General features: G+C 36.8%; 1 protein-coding gene across 1 annotated transcript; it reads right to left on the bottom strand.

Annotated features, from left to right (window-relative positions):
• Window positions 1-419: 419 nt before the first annotated feature.
• LOC104859243 (cytochrome P450 4V2) lies at window positions 420-20556 on the bottom strand. The gene is made up of 11 exons (XM_010619779.2): window positions 20447-20556; window positions 16635-16747; window positions 15199-15284; window positions 14204-14394; window positions 13748-13817; window positions 12390-12516; window positions 10231-10416; window positions 5599-5701; window positions 3219-3353; window positions 2943-3122; window positions 420-1251 (listed from the first exon to the last, which is right to left on the bottom strand). Exons 1-11 carry the CDS (start codon window positions 20553-20555, stop codon window positions 1049-1051), a joined length of 1503 nt encoding a protein of 500 aa, XP_010618081.1. The 5' UTR covers window position 20556; the 3' UTR covers window positions 420-1048.
• Between the last annotated feature and the right edge of the window lie 6 nt (window positions 20557-20562).

Genomic DNA, 20562 nt, shown 5'->3' on the forward strand with positions numbered 1-20562 from the left:
TGTTGATTCCATTACCTTACTCCTAATATAAGAGAATATAAGATAAATTCTGAGATCATTCCATCTCTGAAAGCCATCAGTCAACATTCTGAGTCACTGTGAAGAAATAGAGATTACCAAGAAGAATATCTTTCAATAATATATGACATATAAAGCTAAGTATAATTCTATAGAAATTTAAAGACAGTAAGTGCAGTCAAATGGCAACAGAATTTGAGTTAACTTGTAAATGATCTGCTATACATAATAAAATCTGAAAAATGCAGTAATAATTATTATTCTCATAACTAATGTCACTGATTTTGGGGGGTTACTGGGGATCGAACTCAGGACCATTTTGATTTGCCAGATCTGGTAAATAAGGTGGGCAAGGGCCCATAGTAATGTTATTCTGAGCCTGCTTTTCCATTGGATGGCAGTCAAATTCACCACATTTTGGAATCACACCTCATGAAGATGTGAAAGAGGCTTTACAGAATTGCTTCAGAAAGTGGTAACAATGGGATAAGTGTTTCTCAAGTCAGAGAGAATACTTTGAGGGGTCATTAATGGCAATGTGCAGAGGAGTAATATTTTTTTTTCCAGTACTGGGGATCAAACTCAGCACCTTGTGCTTGCCAGGCAGATGGGAGTGCCACTGAGTTACATCCTCAGCCCAGGGAGTAATAGTTTTAACTAAACATTCACTATATGTTTCACCCCTTGTATATATTCCAGAGTCAACCAGAATAACTAAAATATTCTGGAGCTTCAATTAAATGATATACTTTAAATCTATCAGATGAAATTGAATTGATCTGTGGATCCCTCTGTTGAGAAACTTGTTATATGTTTCTTTTGGTACTGACTCAGCTAATTGTACCCTGGAAGGCAAGATCAGGTGTAACGTAACATCTATGGTGGTTATGAAAATTCAAAACTCTCTGATTGATATACTGGATCCCAAGATCATTGGGGACAAGAAACAATTAGCTCTGCTGATTCAGAATATTGAACTCATGATCTAGAAATCATAAATTTCCTATTTCTCTTCTCCAAGGATCTTTTTTCATGATAAGGGCACAGCTGGAGTACAGAGTTGGGATTCATCTGAATTTCTCCTCTTCAGTGTAATCCAAATGCCATTATTTGGTCGAAGAATCAACTCTCCTGAGAGGCCAAGTTCTTCTCTTTTCTGGCTGGATTCTACCCAAAACCATCTCAGGATATAGGAAAGAATGGTCTTTTCTTCCATCACAGCAAACCTCTGACCTTCAAATTAATGTAAATATCATCATTTTAATCATAGATACAACTCAACTGGGAGAAATCATAGCCCCTATTACAGGAACAAATTACTTTATATTTTCATGTGGGCCCTAAGAGAATCATGACCACTTGAGATGTTGGCTAAAGATAAAGATTTTTGAGTCCCCTTTTCTATTCCAACACAGTGTGTCTGAATAATGCTGTGGGTCAAGGAATCTGCATTTGAGCAGGACAGTCAGTCCTCTGGATCCACAGTTCCACATCTGGAGATTCAACCAAAGGTAGAATTTTTAAAATTTCCATCTGTACTGAAGATGCACAGAATTTTTTCTTTATTCCCCAAAACAATGCAATATAACAACTATTAGCATAGCATTTACATTTTGGGGGGCATTTAAGTATATGGGAGGACATGTGTAGGTTACATGGAAATACTACAGCAAATGTACTTGAGCATTGGCAAGTTTGGTATCTGCAGGAGGTTCTGGAACTACCCCCTGGAGACACAAGGGACATCTGTACCTCAGATGAATCCTGGGCTCATTCGAGGTTGAGAATCAATATTTCATGCTGTGCTTTATTGGGGGTGGCTCTTTAATTTACAGTAGAGTCACTAAATATACTTCAGATACATTCATTTCAATCTGGCCTCATTTTACTAATGTCCACATTCATATAAATACAAGATGCTAGCGATTCTAAAGTCAAGTGCTTATAATCTATGGTGATGTGCATATATTTTGCTTACATACTTTAACTAACCATATGCCAAGCATGCTTTGTTTTGGTTTTGCCAAAATTCAATTATTAAAAGCACACACAAAAATTGGGTTAAACAGAGCTAATCACATATTCTTATCATAATAAATTATATTCTACCTTATTCCCAAATCTACAACTTTTAAAAACTGTACCGTAATACTGAGTACGCTTTATGTTATAGGCATTCCCATCCAAAATTCAAATATGGATGTTCTGACTCCTGGTATTTTACACTTTGATTATACTGGAGATAGAGGAGTCTTTAAAAGATAATTAATGACCAAGGATGGCGGTGCTTGCCTGTAATCCTTACAACTCTGCTGCTCTAGAGGCTGAGGCAAGAAGAGCACAAACTCAAGGCCAGCTTGGGCACTTAGCAAGACTCTATTTCAAAAAATTAAAAAGGGCTGAGAATAAAGCTTAGCACTCTGTAGGTTCTGTATTCAGTAACTCAAAAAGAAAAGAGAAAAGAGTTAGCTAATATTAAAGTTAACCTTACTCAGATTAAATGAGACTACTGGGGTGGACCATCACACAAACACTGCAGGGATGATGAGAACACACACACACACACACACACACACACACACACACACACCAAGACCAAGTGAAAAAAACAGGAAGAAGGCAGCCACCTACAAGCTAAAGAATGAAGCCTCAAAGGAACCAACTGTTAAGGACACTTCAGCCTCCAAAACTGTGAAAAAAAGAATTTCTATTGTTTAAGCCACCCGGCATGGGGTACTCTGTAAGGGCAGCCCTTGGAAACCACTATACCTTCTGACAGTAATATTTAAAAACTCTTAAGTTGAGGAGAAGGGAAGCAGCACTTTTAAGACAGGTCATCCCATAACACATCTTAAAGAGATTCTTACGAGGAACCCCCTATCATATGGGCCTGAGAGGTGAAACCAATTCCAGTGGATACAAACCTATACAGTTCCTAGGTCCAGCAGAGAAGGGCACATATGAGTACGGATGGCGTCCTTGTGCGTTTTCAGGAAAGAACCGTTCCGGCTGGAATTCCTCAGGATTTGGGAAGAACCTTGGATCTCTATGCAATGCATAGGGAACGATAATAGCTTCAGTGCCTTTCACAACTTTGTAACCCGCTGGCAAGAAGGAAGCATCGTGTCATAAGAACCAAACAAGACAGACATTAGTGATAAAATTCACTCTCCTGATTATTCTGACTACAGAACACTTACCCACTTCACAATCTTCATTAAGTCGCCGGGCAAATAAAGGAACAGGAGGAAAAAGGCGAAGGGACTCCTTAATGACAACTTCCAGATATTTAAGTTTCTTCAGGTCTTCCAAAGTCACAGGACGATTGGATTTCCCTGATTAAAGAAAGTGTATAAAATGACAGTAAAAGAACTCTCTTGGTTTGGGGAGGTGTGAAAGCATCAGAACAAAAAAAGACTCAAAAGGTCTAATATTAAATACCTACAGCTAAAGTACAACTTCTAACACTATGCATAATCCAAATAAAATGAGAAAACATGCTAACAAAAGGTCATATATTATATGATTCCATTTATAAAGCCAGAAATTAAATAGATGGTCACCAGGGGCTGAGGGAATGGAGAAGGAGAAACGACTGTTTAATGGTAAAGGGTTTCCTTTTGGGTGCTAAAAATGTTTTAGAATCAGAGATGACAATAGCATATTGTGAATGTTCTAAATGCCAGTACATTTTTCATTTTAAAATGTATAACTTCATGTTATGTGACATTTACCTCAACTAAAAATATTAAAATGAACCGATAAAATATAAGAAAAGATTAATCTAAAAAATGTAAAGCTTCAAGAGTAATATATTAGAAAAAAGGAAGCACAATAAGCAGAAATCATGACAAGTTGCAGAACTAAGATTCTAGCAATAATGATTGTGTTACTAATTATGCAAGATTAACAACATTCATGAAACTGGCAGTGAGACAGACACTGTGGCGGATATAAAAAATGCGACCCATTTCAAAAGAACTTTCGAGCTTTTAGACAACCAAACTTACCCAACCTGAGATACCTTAAAAGAAAGTAAAACTGATATGGAAAAAAATAAAATGACTACAGAAATGAAGCTCGGGTTTAGGTGTCTCCACTGTATAAAAGTCTTACCTCTTGATACGAAATTCCAGTCTTCACACTGTATGAATGCAAAGTCTTTCCAGCCTCATCTCTGAGTTCTATCCTGCGCCAAGTGTCCTGGAACTCACTGTTCATTCCTGCTTTAGAAACCAGAAAGCTTCCCACTTCTGTGCTATTGTTCCTCTGGCTCCTCTCTTTCTAGATGCCTTTTCTCTGCTACTGTTTTCCTTGCTTTCCTCCTCTACTTCCCTTCCCTTCCCCTCCCCTCCCCTCCCCTTTCCTTTTCTTACTTCTTTTCTCTATGCAACTGCATCAGACACCACACTGTTGGCAATCTAAGCCAATTTTTTTCCTCTTCACCTTCTGGCTATGGGGACCCACGTGACACGTGATATTTTAAAAAGGCTACAACTGATGGTAGAATCTTGCAGTAGCTCCTGATAATGGGCCTTTGAAATACCAGGTCTCAATTCCTGGAACCTGTGAATGTTACCTTATTTGGTAAAAGGAACTCTGCAGAAGTTATTAAAATGCGGAGATTATTCTGAATCATCTAGGTGGACTCTGAATGCCATCAGGTATCCTTATAACATAGACACACACACACACACACACGAGAAGGCAATGTGGAGGAGGTCATGCACCCATAAGCCAAGGGATGTTAGCAGCTACCAGAAGTTTAAGAGGCAAGGGATAATTTTTTCCCAGAAGGATTGAAACTCTGAGAACATGTTGATTTAGGCCTAGTGATACTGATTTTGGATTTCTAGAGAATATGAAAAAGGAGAGAATATATTTCTGTTAAACCTTCCAGTTTGTGAAATTTTTTATAGCTGCCATAGGAAATGAATGCACAATTTATTCCCATCTCCCCTGTCTTATTGCTTTGAAAATGAGAATGATGCTTAGAACAACAATCAAGGAGACAAATGCTAACATGCCAACAATGGGAAAGAGGAAAGAGCAAGTCTGGGACACTGGAACATCTTTAAAATTCTCGCTCCAGATTGCTTATTGTATAACAGAAATTCACCTCCGATCAGTTTTCCCCTTCTTTTGTCATTTGTGGTCAGCTATAGTCCCCATGTGAAACAGCTTCTCTTTACCCTTCTAAAAGCTTCTCCAGCTCCTCTGTGTTCCAAACAGCATGTTTTTTATGTAACACAAGGACACGGTCCATGAAGAGAAGTTTTGTGTATATGTGCCTATTTCACCCACTAAACACTTGGATCATTGGGGTCAATCACGTGGAGCTGTGTATGCCCAGAATCTAGCCCAGGGCAGTCATGTATCAGGAGCCTGGAAATGCTTGTAAGGGAATGGATAGGACTTTGAAGAGAAAATAGGTTCTGGAAAGGACTCTGCATGGGCGACTTCCTGCCTCTGACAGGTTCCTTCGATCAGGTCCTCCTGCACGCCCTTAATGAGTAGGAATAATATTTGCTTCCATGCATTTGTGATCTACAATCTCAGCAGTGAAAGGGTCAAACATACCAAACACTTCATCCAGTTCACTGTCCACTTTCTTCTGGATTTCTGGATACCAACCCAATAGGTATAAGGACAAGTTTATTGCAGATGCAGTTGTATCATGGCCCTAGAAATGTTAAAAATAAGTAGCTTAAAAAGCATAAATATATTGAGAAGACCAGGAGTGACTACATTAATTCTTTTGCATTGTCTGCAAATTTGACTGCTGTAGCCTAACTACAGGACACAGACTGTTTCTGTACAGCATCTCACCTCCGTGAGAAACAAACACAGCAATCTCTTAAAAAGCAGAGGCTTGTCCTTAGTAATGACATCTTAATTCCTCTCCATGTTGCACATTTTGCAGGAAGTTGCTGGACTATGCTAATGAAGGAAACCATCCAGGAGATCCTGGTGAGCAAAACCTTCCTAAAAGGGATGAATATCTGGCTTTCATGAGCCAACTTCCATATCTGTAGTTCTCTATCTTCCTCAACCGTGAGAGAGAATTTACCTGCTGATGCTGGGCACCAAGGGTTCGGATACATATGTCTGTGATTCTGAGCAATATTCTCCAACTCAAGGAGCTGATAGATGGCCTGGTTGATGCTTGCTGAGTTTTAGGCAAAATACTAAGTACTTTGCAGAAGCAAATTCAATTAATCTCCACAAAACTCTAGGATATACTCATTAATACTATTTATATTGTAGAGGAAAAAAATGTGGCAAATTAAAATGTCAAATAATTTCTCCAGGACCAGACAGCTTGGTAGAAGGTAAATGTAGGAAATGATTTCCAGAATGACAACAAAACAAAGCCCATGCTATTGCCCACTACAATCATGAAGTACCCTGCAGTAAGGAGACCCCCTCAATGACAAACATTCACAGCCTAGATAGCCTTGTTCTCCATCTAGTCAATGTTTTGGGTTTTATTTATCTGCTATCTTTACTCATTAGGTGAAATTTTCTGTGTGCAAAAGTGGTAAGCTCTTCAGGAAAAAAAATGTGTATGAAAATCAGTAATTGTATCATGTCTCTAAGAATAAGGCTTTCAGTACAAAAAGGGAAACACTTATCTCCTCCATGGAAGATCTCATTTTTCTATTTTCTTATACAATGTAAGAGCTCATTGCAATGTTTTGTTCTCTAGGAAAATATGTTCCACACATCCTTGTTTTGTAAAACAGCTTTTCAATTGTTTGAGGTTTATTCTGTAAGTTTTAAAAATGCATAGTCTACAAGTCTCTAATATTGGCATCTTACTTAAGTTCCTTCATAGACCCTCTTCTAACTCTAGATGAGATCTAGGCCATTTTGCTCTGTTCTTTATGAAGTCATGTAAGGAAATGCTCTTGCTAAATCATTTTTAATTGTTTTTCTTAAATTTATGAGTGGAAATCTGATCCACTTGTACAGGTTTGAAGTATATGGAACTTACAGTATTTTATTCCATCTGTTCTCTGCAGAAGGCAAATTAACAAAATAAGAGTTAAATGGAGCACATTTGTTGGCCTGGGGATGGCCAATAGCTTAATACCTAATGTCTGGAACCTGGTACATAAAAGACCCTGAACTTAGCCGCATCCAACTGATGGAGGGGGTCATAATATTAGTTATACATTGTATGCCTTCTAGTCAAAGAAGAAGATAATTATAATGTCAAAGAATGTTAAAGATAGAAGAAATAGATCACTAGCCTGGCTATCTTTGTGGGAATGAGAGATTATGGGTGAGACGGACATGCATGCACACACATGTGCCTGTGTATTAATGTGAGTGTATGTATGTGTATGTGAGTATGTGTGAGAACTTGGGCAGGATAAAGATATAAGAAAATCTACTTCAAAATCAAATAATAGTATCCAATATCTGCTGTATGTTTCCTATGTATCAGGTATGATCCTCATTGTTCTTTGAAAAAAATAATCTAATCATCACGACTGTTCTGAGGGCTTAAAGTAAGATTGTAGGGTTGGGGATAGGGCTCAGGGGTTCAATCCCCAGCATTGTAAAAGACAAAGGAGAAAAAGAACACTGAGACTCAGAAAGGTCAAATGAGGTAGCTGAGGCCATACAAGTCAGGGCTGAGATTTGATCTCAGAATTTGTTCTACTTTTTAGCTAGATTAGATGTCCATTTTTTGTTTTAAGATTTTTTTTCATTAAAGTGTTCTCTCCTATCAAGTAAGTTTAAAACCACTGATTCAATTCATCTCTTTCTTTAACACATAGATCAGGAATGATTGGAACCTGTCTTAGTCACTTCCTTGTCAATGGGACAAAATACTTGATACCTGCAACTTAAAGGAGGAGAGGTTTATTTTGCCTCACAGTTCACGACTTTATTCAATAATAACCTTACTCAATAAGAATGCATGACATAACTTCATTTGTCTATTTGTGCTTCTTGACTATTCCTTTTGGATCATAGCCAAGAAACTACTACCCAGACCAATCTCAGGAAATGTTCCTCTTACTTCTTTTCTTCTAGTATTGTTGAAGTTTAATATCTTACATAATACATCATTAATCTGCTCTGAGTTAATTCTTGTATAAGGGAAGAGAAGATTGTCACCTATTTTTATTTATCTGCATGTGGACATTTAATTTTCCCAGGACTACTTATTGTAGACTCTCCCTATTATGCATGCTTGGTACTTTAATTGAAAATCATTTGGTTATAAATTCATGGATTTATTTCTGGATTTTTTTACTCCATTGGTCTATTTGTCTGTTTTTACGTCACTACTGTGCTATTTTGATTGCTATAGCTTTGTAGTATAGTTTAAAGTCAGATAACGTGCTTCTAGTTTTGTTCTTTTTATTCAGAATTGCAATAGCCTTCTGGGGTTTTTCTGTGGTTCCACATAATTTTAGAATTGTTTAGGGCTGGGGATTTAGCTCAGCGGTTCGGTGGCCTGCCTTGCAAGCACAAGGACTTGAGTTCAATCCCCAGTACCAAAAAAAAAAAAGAATTGTTTTTATTTCTCTGAAAAAAGTTATTGGAATTTTGATAGAAATTGCATTGAGCCCGTACACTGCGTAAACAAAACGGCCATCAACAAATGACTAAATTTTAAAATGGGGAGTAAATATAATGAAGTACTACTCAACTTTTATGAAAAGAAGAATGTGTCATTTGTGATAACATACAAGAATCTAGAGGATATTATCCAAATTGAAATAAGCCAGGACAGAAAAAAATACCACATGGTCTCACTTATATATGGAAATTTAAAAAGTTGAAGTTTTTTAACAGGAGCAGAGATTAGAATGGCTGTTACCAGAGGCTGTCTGTGGGGAGGTAGATGGGAACGGAGAGGTACTGTCAAAGAAAACAAAGTTTCAGTTAGACAGGAAGAATAAATTTTGGTACAGCTTGGTGATTATAATTGATAGTAATATATTATACAGCTCAAAATTGCTAAAAGGGTGATTTTTTTCTTTCTTTCTTTTTTTTTTTTTTTTTTTTTTTTTTTTTTTTTTGGTACCAGGGATTGAATTTAGGACCTTGTGATTTTGAGGCAGGCAGCGGCAGAAACACTGACTAAATTCCCAGTCCCTAAAAGGGTGAATTTTAAATGTTTTCAATAAAATGTGAGGATATTGGACACATTAAACTGATTTTATCATTTCATAGTGTATGCGCATCAAAACATCACCTCATGCCTCAAAAATACACACAATTATTATCAAAAATTAAATTTAACTTTAAAAGAATGCATGAACCGTCATATTATACCCAGATGGCTATAAGAGGAACAGTTAACACAAGGCTTAGCACTCAATGAGTCACTGAAAACATGGGCACATTTTACTTTCTTCTACTTAAAGGAGAAATATTTTCAGAATCACAAACTAGTTGGATTCTGTGTTGGAGGTTTTGTTTTTGTTCTTGTTTTTTTAATTGCAGTGCTGGGGACAGATCCCAGGGCCTTCAAAATGAGCAACATCCCCAGTGTTACACTATTATTTTGTTTTCTTTTGTTTTGAGACAGAGTCTCATTAAGACTCTTAGTTGCCAAGGTTAAGCTCCAACTTGTGATCTTCCTGGCTCAGACTCCCAGAGCACTGGGATTACAAGCATTCGATATTATATAACTTGGCTTATTGTGGGATTCTTACTATCCTTTTTGACTAATGCAGCTCATAGCAGCAGTTAAAGTGCTCATTTGTCAGAACTTTAGAAAGAGGAAGTTAATGGACTTGTGGGTTTGGGAGAGTAAAAGAAAGCACGAAGCAATACAGAGAACTGAGAGCAATTTTTGGCTGCTCCTCTGCTTGGAGAAAATCTGACAGATGTGATTTTGAGAAAAAATGTGTATAGTGCTGTAGCCACTAAAAGCTAAAATCTTGTTCTGAAGAAGGAAGTTGATCCTTCAACTGAAGAACTCAGGTTCTTGAATTTTGTAATTTCTGATGATAATATAATAAATCTTCCTCAGTTAACTGTGCTACTTTAACACTGGTTAAATTTTTTTAAAAATTATGCTAAACATTTTAAACAACACTGGAACTTACCTGTTTTTTGTTTCTGCTGTGCTGGAGATGGAAGGGCTTCTCCAGTGCTAGGTAAGTGCTCTATCCTGAAGCTACTCTCAAAGGTGAAAAATTTGCTAATAGTATCTAGAAATCACCTCAAAATATAAAATACCTCAAACATGAAAGTGTCAACTTCTTCTCGAATCTCTTCAGGACTTAGCTTGTTCCCTTCGTCATCAGTCACACTTAAAAGTAAGTCAAGAAAAGCCTTGCCCTTCTTTGTGGAGAGGACAGGACCCGAGTCAGCACCTTTACTTTCTTCATTTGCCTTCATTTCATTGATCCTTTCATGAATGACCTGTATGATTTAAGTGACAATCACATGAGGTTGGTGGATGTTGATAAGGCCCAAGTGACAATTTCTCTATGAAAATATTCTTTTTTAATTTAATTTTTCTAAAACTCTTCCTGTTCTTTCCATTTCCGTGACAATTTAGGCACTTGTGAAAATACATGAACGCCTCCTATTAACATTTAAGGCATTGTTTGATGAAACTTTTAAAAACAAATTTAACATCAGACAAATGCATAATTTCCAAGTGCTATTTGTGTAATCTTTCTCGTAGGAATAGAGTCTTACTCTACTAAATAGTACCCTGGAGATTTGAATGAGTAAATGAGAAAAAGTTTAAGGGGTAGAAAAAAATGCAACCATTATGTAAGAAACTAATTATAGATGACTCCTAACTATTGTGTGTTGTATTAAAGAAAAAAACAGCAAAGTGACTCATTCATCCACACTTTATGCCATTCGTACCCCTAGCGTGTTCTTGCCTTAGATGGCTGCATGGCAGGCTCCTTTCCCTCTTCAGAAATCTGCTCAGCGCCACCATTTCAGAGACTCGCCAGATCACTGCTCCCCTAATCCCTAGCACAATCTTCCAAGCCTCCTTTTTCTCCACATCACATACACCTGACATAGCATTATATATCCTATTCAGTATCTTTCTCCTCCAACTCAAACACTACCTACCATGTGGTGGCACATGCGTTTCTGTTCCTTGATATATTTTCACACTGCAGAGCACCCACTGGCATTTTAAGAATGCTCATTAGATACTTGTTGAATGAATACAGCAATTAAAAGTCTATGCATTTGATTACACATTTCACTGTTTTTTTTTTTTCCTATCAGGCAACTGGCAAAACTTTCTGGTAAGTGGCTTGAATGAGTAGACTCTAAGCTCACGAAGGCAAAAAGGAAAAAAAAATCATTTTTTTTTTTTTTTCCTATCAGGCAACTGGCAAAACTTTCTGGTAAGTGGCTTGAATGAGTAGACTCTAAGCTCACGAAGGCAAAAAGTAAAATAAAATCATCTTTTCTTTTTTGTGAAACTCATTCTACTTATGTCTCAGTATGCAATTTTCAATATATGTAAAATGAATGACACTGTCCATTTAGTCTGGAATTTGTTAATTGATATTAATACTAATGCTTAAAATTTAAGAGAAAACATAATTGTAAAATACAACTTGTTTGCTATTCTCCCACTATTTCCCGACCATGAGGAAGCAATTCCAATGTATTTTAATCAAAGTTTACAGTAAAGAAAGAATATATTCATGTAGGCACTTTTCAGTATATTTAGGTTGTAATTTGATGTGTATTTTCAACCAAAACATCGGTATATTATGTTAAAACCCAAATCCTTATCTCTTACTTATTTTCGATTTGGAAATAAAATATTAGTAAAATATTTTTTAAACTAAGGTATGCACTGCTTTAAACGCCTCTTGCCTTGAAAACTATTGCCAACTCCAAATACTTCCCAGAAGACTCTTACACCCAGATCTCTGCTTCCTTATTCTTCTACAGCCCCATTTGTCAATGAAATGCTCACGGACCGCATCATGTTTTGTTATAATTTATTTATGGATAATCTCCCCTACTAGAAAGGTCTACTAGGTAGGCAGAGAACATACACATCTTCTTCATTACTCTTTTCTCAACTTTGGGTACAGTGCTTGGCACTTAGTGGGCACATAATTAGTATTAGTTGAATACGTAATTTAAATTTAATCATATTGATCACTTTTTACGTTGATTTTTTTCCATTAATTTAACTTTCATTTTATGGGTCACAGACTTTATGGTCTTATGTTGTGTATATTGATGAAACAAAAATCATGGGCTTAAAAATTTGTGGAAAAGTGATGATACCTGTACACCACTGTGAATGTATTCAAATGTCACTGAATCATATACTTCCAATGGTTATAGTGATGAATTTCTGTTATGTACATTTTACTGTAACAAGAAAAATGGCTTACATTTTTGGTAAAAGTATGTAGGATCTTTAGGTCCCTTTTGTGTTCTCGTCCTTCTTTAAACATAAGGTACCAAGTGTCAAGCCAAAACCAGGGCATCTTCATTCTTCGAAAAATCTTATCACTCATCCTGTAAACAGAATAAAAATGCATCATCTTTTACATTAGAAATGTATATTTGCTGGGCACCTATTTGGTGCATAGGCTTAATGAAGGTAATGCATGTCAGTGAGGCTGATTTGTCTCTCAAGCTTAATGCCAAACTGAAGGAATGAGCTGTTACACACCCAGTATATCTTTAAAAATAATGGATTCTTCAGAGGAATGAAGAGCCCACTACAAAGCATCCTTATAGATGGCATCTAGTCTCTATACTTGTTCATCTATGGTGACTTCTCAGCTTCCCAAGGCTGCTTAGCCCCTTTTAAGATACACCCATTCATCTGATCACTCATCTATGTGATGACAAAAATCTGGATGCCCTCTTCTACATGGTTGTTCCTAGCAACTCCCTCCTATTCCCAATGATGAGACAGAAAGTTCTGTACATGATTACCTCCTTCAGGATGGGCTTAGGTGCCAGTTTTTTAGAGACATTTTCTGAACAGAATCTATCCCTGTTTTTTTTTTATCAGTTTTTATTTTCTTCCTAAGTATTACAATTCTAAGTTTATATTTGATGATCTAATGCTCGCCTCCTGTGTCATTATGTTTTAGATACCACTATCAAATCAGTTAACATTGTATGTGCTTACTGGTGTATTAGAGATGCACAATAAATATTTGTGAAAATGCAGTGAAATGAACAGTAAATTTAAAGGTGAGACACATCAAATCAAATCCTGGCTCTGCTGAATAATTGCCTGCAATTTTAAAGTAAAACCAATTGCTTCAGTTACAAAAACAATACCTACCCTGTATAGAAAATATGAGAAAGTAAATATCAATAAATTTAAAAAATGCAGCAAGGTACACAAACTCATACACAGAACAATGATTTACACTTTAGTATTGTTTTTCTGTAGGTTTTTATTCCTCCTACCAAATACTAGTAGTTTTATATAGTAGTGGTTATTGTACTTCAAGAATTGTTTATCTCTTTCATCGGTATCATAAGCATCCTAACCAACATCATAATATAATCTCAGTATATAAAAAAGTAATAATTCAAAATTTCTGCATAACCTAGATATACCATAATTTATATAACCATTCCTCCACTGCCCAGGTATATGCTGAAATCGTGAGCTTAATTTTAGTTTAATGCTTCCTTTTGAAATAATACAAAGGTACAACACAGAAAAATAAATTTTAAAGTCCAACTCAACAATTTAAAGACTATTGGAAAGAATTCCATTTACCTATAAAGTGCACGGACATACTTGGAATCTTCATTGCTTTGAGCAGCAATATTCTTCCCCATAGCTGTTTCTATAAAATATGGAGGAGAAGCAACTCTTCAATTCATGCACATAACTGTTGCTTATTTTACAGTGCCAAACACTGGAAAAGGCAAAATCCTGGTCCTCTCTGCTATATTTTAGAATTGTTTTTCTCCTTTATTTGCTCTTCTTATATGTGCTGCTTCTCCCACTTTTTGCTCCTGCTCTTCCTTCTCTTGGACCTTCCCCCTACTGGGCACTGCTCACTGCCCTATGAGTGGCTGTTATTCCTCAGTGGATGACTTATCAGTTGCATCAACTTGAGTTCCATGGCCTTTCCAATTTCTTCATTTCCCCTCCCAATGGAATGTTATTTTCTATTTGGTGTATTTTACCTTTATTCTATGACATGAGATACAAATCAATCAGACTTACCACAAATTATATCCAAGGCACAAAGAGTGATATCAAAAAAGCAGTTAAATGCCTCTTGGTTAACATGTTTTTCAAGCTTATTAACCAATATATTTGCTTTTTCATTCATGACGTCTAAGAAATCTTCCAGAATTGTAAAATGGAAAGTGGGCGTTAACATTTTTCTCCTAGAGCGCCATTTGATTCCAGTACTAGAAATACAACACATGGTTACAAATAAAAAAGAAGTCTCACCCAAAACAAATAAAGTACAAATGTAGCTAAGTCAGAAAAACCCTAAAGCAGCTTTATCTGCAGGTCCTCAAATGCTTTGGTCAGAACAGCAAAACATTAACAAGTATTTACAAAAATATAGACATTTCAGACAATGTTCCATAACACTAACAGCTAAAATAGCATCCATAAAGTAGACAAATTTAAGAATTTCTCTCCATTTATAGGTTCTGCATTTATAAAATTAAGACTTTTTTCTTTCCCCATTGATACTTCAGTTCTTGGATGTCCACACGGTCCATGACACTACTTCTATTTTAATTGTATCTGAATTCTCCAAAGTCCTTATAAGGTCCCTGCTTTTTTCTTGCTGGGACCTCTCAGAAGATGCAGTCCTATCTTTGGATGCCAGGTCAGGTTTGAAGTCACTGTGTTCATTATACTTCTCTGAAGTTGACTGCATTTTCTCATTGGCTTTGCAAAATTTCCCTGCTCCAGATACTATTTTGCTTTTCTGCACTTGAACACTGAGACCTCCTGATTTCTTTCTGGAGCATTATTGGTGGTCACTATTGAATACCATGGCTGGAGATGACCATATACTTTGAATCTCTGTCTGTCAAAGACTCAGTTAACTGGAACTCTCCTTCTAGCCTATTTCCTTCTTCCTGAGAGCACTCTTGCTGCAGAAAAATTATCTTTTGTCAATTCCCGAAAAAACAATTTACACAAAGTAGTAACTATTTCTACTATGAGACATCTATAAATGTACACTGACTTACCTTGTAAGAAGTCCTAAGCCAAGCCATGGCTCCATGAACTTGTACACATAGGATTTGTCAATTTGCTTCGAACTAGTTAAAATTACCTTAGGTAGAGGGGAAAAATGAGACATATACAGACATCAAAACAACTTCATTTTTAGGAAAACTTACTTGGTGTACAGCTATATTTGAATTACATAACCCTTATTTTCTCTGAAATTCAATTTTCATTCTTGTGCCTCAAAGAAATCCAATCAGAGTTTTGAACATATGCTCCATTCAGTTTGAGGAATTAAATAGAGTTGAGAAGAAAATAACTCCCCAATGCTTGCCACGAATTAGGAGCCAAGTAGAGACGTTAAACAAGGTCAGAGAGAAGAGAAGAGGGTAGAGAAATCTGGAGGAGGAACACATTAGGAAGATAAAAATCATGAGATTCTCTTCAGGTATGCTGATTTTCAGGTATGAAGGTTTCCATGGTCTGTAAGCAGATTATGAAGCTTGGGATAAAAATTTAAATTAGAGCAAAATATATTTGAGTGTCTCCAGAATACAGCGAACACTGAAAACAATGAATGGAACTCCCGAGAGTTAAAGCTAAGTAGAAGGGAAGAACATCTAAGGTCGAGTACAGAATGCTCCCCAGGCTTCCTCCATTCTGGAAAGACACCAAACCAACTTCAGTAGGTCTACAGCAGCCAGAATCCTATGCCTAGTTCCCCTCATTATCTTCCCTGAACTAGTATTCTGGAGAGTGGTACAAGAAAAGCTCCCATATTTCTATCACACCAACCAAGAAATACTTGTCCCAGTACTAGCCGCCAACAAATTCTGTTTCTAATTTTGTTCCATACAAAGAAGCTCTTATCACATTTTTTTAAACTCCCTGACCCAAATCCAAATCTTCATCATATTACCAGATAGTTTCCTCAGTACAACAATAAATGCAAAGCACATAAACTTTTCTAGGACTAATTTCAACAGCAGGGACTAATAATGTCTACTCTGCAAACATTACATTAGCATCCTCTTTTAAATGTAAGATAACAAAAATTTGATTGCTATTGTATGAGACCTTGAGCACCATGAAGGAAGCACCATATTTAATTAGTCATATTGTGAAATCTTAAAACTGTGTCTGGTGAATAACAAGTGCTAACTTTATGGAATAATCTACTGATAGTTCTAAAAAGGCATATCCCTCTAGAGACCTTCCAAAATAGGAGAATAAATATATCGAGAGCTTACAGATGTGCAAAGATACATGGAGAGTTTTAGGCTCCTCAGGATTCTCACTACATCTAGAAAGCATTAAATGGAGCCTACATAACCTAAAACATTTAATGAAACGCTCTTTGGGCTGAGCTAAACAAAATTTAAGGGCACATTTATTACATGTATTCTCACAGTATCCAATATAAGTGAAATATCTGTCTTATTTACCACATACTCACCTCCACATTTTCTGCATGATAAAGGACAATCATTGGCACTGGCCCAATCCAGAGTTTCAGCAGAGGCATGTGTCGGAATTCTTCTGTGTACTGCATTAGCTGTTGAAAAAATTCTAGGAAAAAATGTTTCATTTTAATTTCAATCAAGAAATTAATTTAATAGTATTGACCAATGTTTATTAGCTCATTTTGGTAGATAAATAGAGTTCATTATGTAGAACGTTACCATTAAGGGAGGCTGGGAGGTGGCATATGTGAATTTTGTACTATTTTTTTGCAACTTATCTACAGATCTAACATTATTCCAAAATAATATTTTCCATCACAAATAAATACATTATGATATTAGTTATTAGATGATAATTATTATTAGGCTTTGCCGTGCCAAATGTGCACTTCTAAAACATCATTGCCCAGTGTCACAGAGCTAGTAAATGCCAGGACTTGGCTTTGCACCCAGACTCCAGAATGGAATCTTAACCATTACTTCACTTGGAATGTCTCTTGGATTAAAATGGTTGTCAAGATTGCTATGAAAAGAGCTGAATCAAGCCACTAGTGTCAAAACATGTGGCTTCATGCTAATATACTGCCTGCCTTGGTCTGCCTAACAGAGAGAAGGGAGAATTTTGAATCTGTGGTTTGAGGTGCCAGGGCTAAGGGAAAAGCAGGGCACAGCCGGGGAAAGCAGGGATTGACCCAATGGACTGGAGGAGCACCAAGTCCGAGTCTAGGAGCTAGTGGAAGACACACGCAATGCTGCAGGTGAGATTACTGAGCCAGAATTCAAGCTTGGGCCACAGAACTGGAAGGTGTAGTCTCTTGTATAGAAACAATGTAACTTATTACAGGGACTATATTTTAGAACAGCCTCATAGCCCCAACTTTGCTGAGCTTAATGATGGGTGCAAAGCAGGGCTTCAGTAAATGCTTGACTGGCAATGAAAGGACATATTCTAGACAGTAATCTAGAAACTTTCCTTGTGTTAAATTTAATACTTAAAATTTTAACTAAATGATAAAAAAATAATAAAAACCCTCCTTTAACTTAGAGAGGTTTAAGTAATTTCTCAAATACCGTTATAAAGTCAGAAACTAAGCAACAGCTCCATAATGCCAAAATGCAGTACTTGTTGATAGAATAAAAAAAATCCTTTTGCAAATGGCAAAATATTATCATTCTTCTCACAAAGTCATTCCACAAAGAATTACCATAAACAAGGGGAAAAAATGAGAACCAAGACCTGTCATGAAAAGGTACAAGATCCCAGTAATGAATGGAACTGTACTGTATACCTAGAATCTACTAATAAATTCAATAAAAAAAGAATTACCTTAAACAGTCTGATCAGTTCAGAGCCAAATGACACTATTATGAACTCTATAGTCCCAAATATTGAAATCCTAAAAGATTAAAATACTCAAAGTCTAAAATCCCTAATGTCCAAAGTACTGTAAGGTTAAAATCTTGAAAATAAAATTCTGGCAAAATAATTTTTAAAATTCTTTAACAAACATTTATATTTATCAAAAGGGACTTGACAAACAAAAATATGACAGAACACTTCATAAACCATTTTGCACAATAAAATAAACAATAGTGACATATTTTTGCAATAATAAAAACACTGAAGTGTATTAATAATGACAGCCACATAGGTACAGTTAACAGTCATGAGCAGACAAACCATACTGATATAAAAATAGATCAAAGAGCAAAATGTATCATCACCTATCAGTATGGTTGGAAATTGCATGCACCCAACTTTATATCTGCTGGCATCTGAAATACAGACAACCTAAGTTTTGTAAAAAAAAATGGATCAAAAATCTCAAGGGTGAGTCATCACAACATAGGCATCTGTACAAAGAGCTAAGATCTCAAAAGTTTTATATTTCACATATGCAGATCTACAAAAAAAAGACATCTATCTACTGAAAGTGTTTCAGTGTTTTCACATGCACAGTGCTTACACACAAAGTCAACACTGTGATAATGAACTTCTGCAAGTCAAAATGTGCAACAAATGCATAAAATACATTAAAATGCTCTGAGTCTTTCTGCAATTTACACTGTATTGGAAATGATGCAGAGATGAAATACATAGCACAGAAAATGAGATGGCAGAGGCTGGCACTGGCCTAAGTCCTGAGGGCTGATAAGCTGGGCATATCTATGTCCAAGGCAGCAGAAAAAATTCTTTCCCAGCTCTCGGAGACCCATTTGCCTTCTGCATTTGTTGCCTCTGAGCCACTATAGATTGGCTAGTCTGTGCCCTCACTGAGGCTAGATCTTCTCTCCTTAATCCACTGAGACTCACACACTAATCTCCTCTGGAAACAGACACATACAAAACAATGCTGTTCCCCGTTTCCAGGTATTCATTCTTCCTAATAGGATGCAACTATTCTGTGGCTAGCCAGAAACATTCATCTCTTCCCCGGAATCTGGCTTTCCATCCCTTTTATGTAGCCTTTGTTTCAGTAAGATTTTTTTATTTTGGATTTTGGCTTTCAGAATTTCAGCATTTGGGATTTGAATACTTCACAGCTGTGATTTTGGGAATTTTAGACTTCAGAGATTTTGATCTTTCAGAATTTCAACATTTGAGATTGTGTCTTTTGACATTATGATTGACAGAGGGAGAATCTATTTCCACACAATTATTAATACTAGAAAGCCTAAGGGTTGAAGGGAGGTTAGCTCTGCTTTTGTATTAACCAAGGTGATTTTTATCAATGTGATTTTCATATATCTAAGTGTGCTTTCAGGTTATTTGTGCCATTAGTCACTGATAATTGGTTGAAAATGTTTACTTGAATTTGATCTACCAGATAATAGTTCAGTCAGCACTTTCTCATGAGGCCTCATCTTACTCTTGAAGAGTTGAAAAGAAGAGGTTATTTTTTTTTTCTGGTGAAACAATGAAAATAAAATAATCCTTCAAGCTTTGGAGGTAATGCCCAGCCTGTAAAACAATTATTCATAATAATCCTGAAAAAGAGTGGGATTTTGGTCAGAGTCCATTTTAAGATGTCATTTTGTTTTTGGCTCTGGGCATCCAGTCTATACGCCACGAAAGTGAGTGTCTGTGCTGTAGCTCACTTACCTTAATGGGAGACTAAAACCGCCAGGTACATTTGAGAGCATCCTAATTTAAGTGATTTGTTTTTCTATGAACAAAACAGGTCTATCTCTTTTTAAAAGATTCTTTCAACTTTCAAAATTCTCTCTTCAATGAGGCTTTTGAAAACTTGCCATAAAAATGTGCCTTATGAAGGCCTTTCCAGCATAGTTTATTAACTATTATTATGAAACCTCCTGAAGAGGGTTAAACTGTGAAAGTCGAAAAGGAATGAAAGTATGTAGTGGTTAAATCATATGATGTCTCAGTCAGGGTGATGACAGAAACCTCAAAAGAACCTCTTACTTTACAGAGTGGGAGAGGAGCAGAGCATTAAGTTTTGGGGGGTGTTTGCCATTTCTGGGTGAGTTTCTCTTACAGGCCAAGATTGAAGAAAAGCCAAGGTTTTGAGATCTGTGCAGCTACAGAAAGAAAAGAGAAGAGAAAAAGCATAAGGCCAGGAGCAGTTTCCACAGGTGTCAAAAGGAAAACTGGATGGATTCAGGACTCCACTCTCCAGTATAAGACAAATTCTAGCAGCGCCTCCAGTTCTGAAGTTCTGGCCGGTGAAAAATGGGGGGTTTGGGGAGGGGAGGGGAACGGATGCGGACCCCACTGTGGCTCCCGGAGGGAGTCGGGTTAGGGCTCTGCAGGCAGGAGCCCACCGGGCCGGGGCGCGCCCCTTACCCTTGGAGTTCGGCTTCATCAGCAGCGCGTGTCCCACCAAGGGGTAGGCTCTGGCCACGGTGGGGATGGGCTTCATCTGCTGCCACTTCCGAGCATAGCTGGCTAACATCTGCAGG

The sequence above is a fragment of the Fukomys damarensis genome, unplaced genomic scaffold (genome assembly GCF_012274545.1).
Source record: "Fukomys damarensis isolate Sample0158 unplaced genomic scaffold, DMR_v1.0_HiC HiC_scaffold_18, whole genome shotgun sequence".
Taxonomy (NCBI): domain Eukaryota; kingdom Metazoa; phylum Chordata; class Mammalia; order Rodentia; family Bathyergidae; genus Fukomys; species Fukomys damarensis.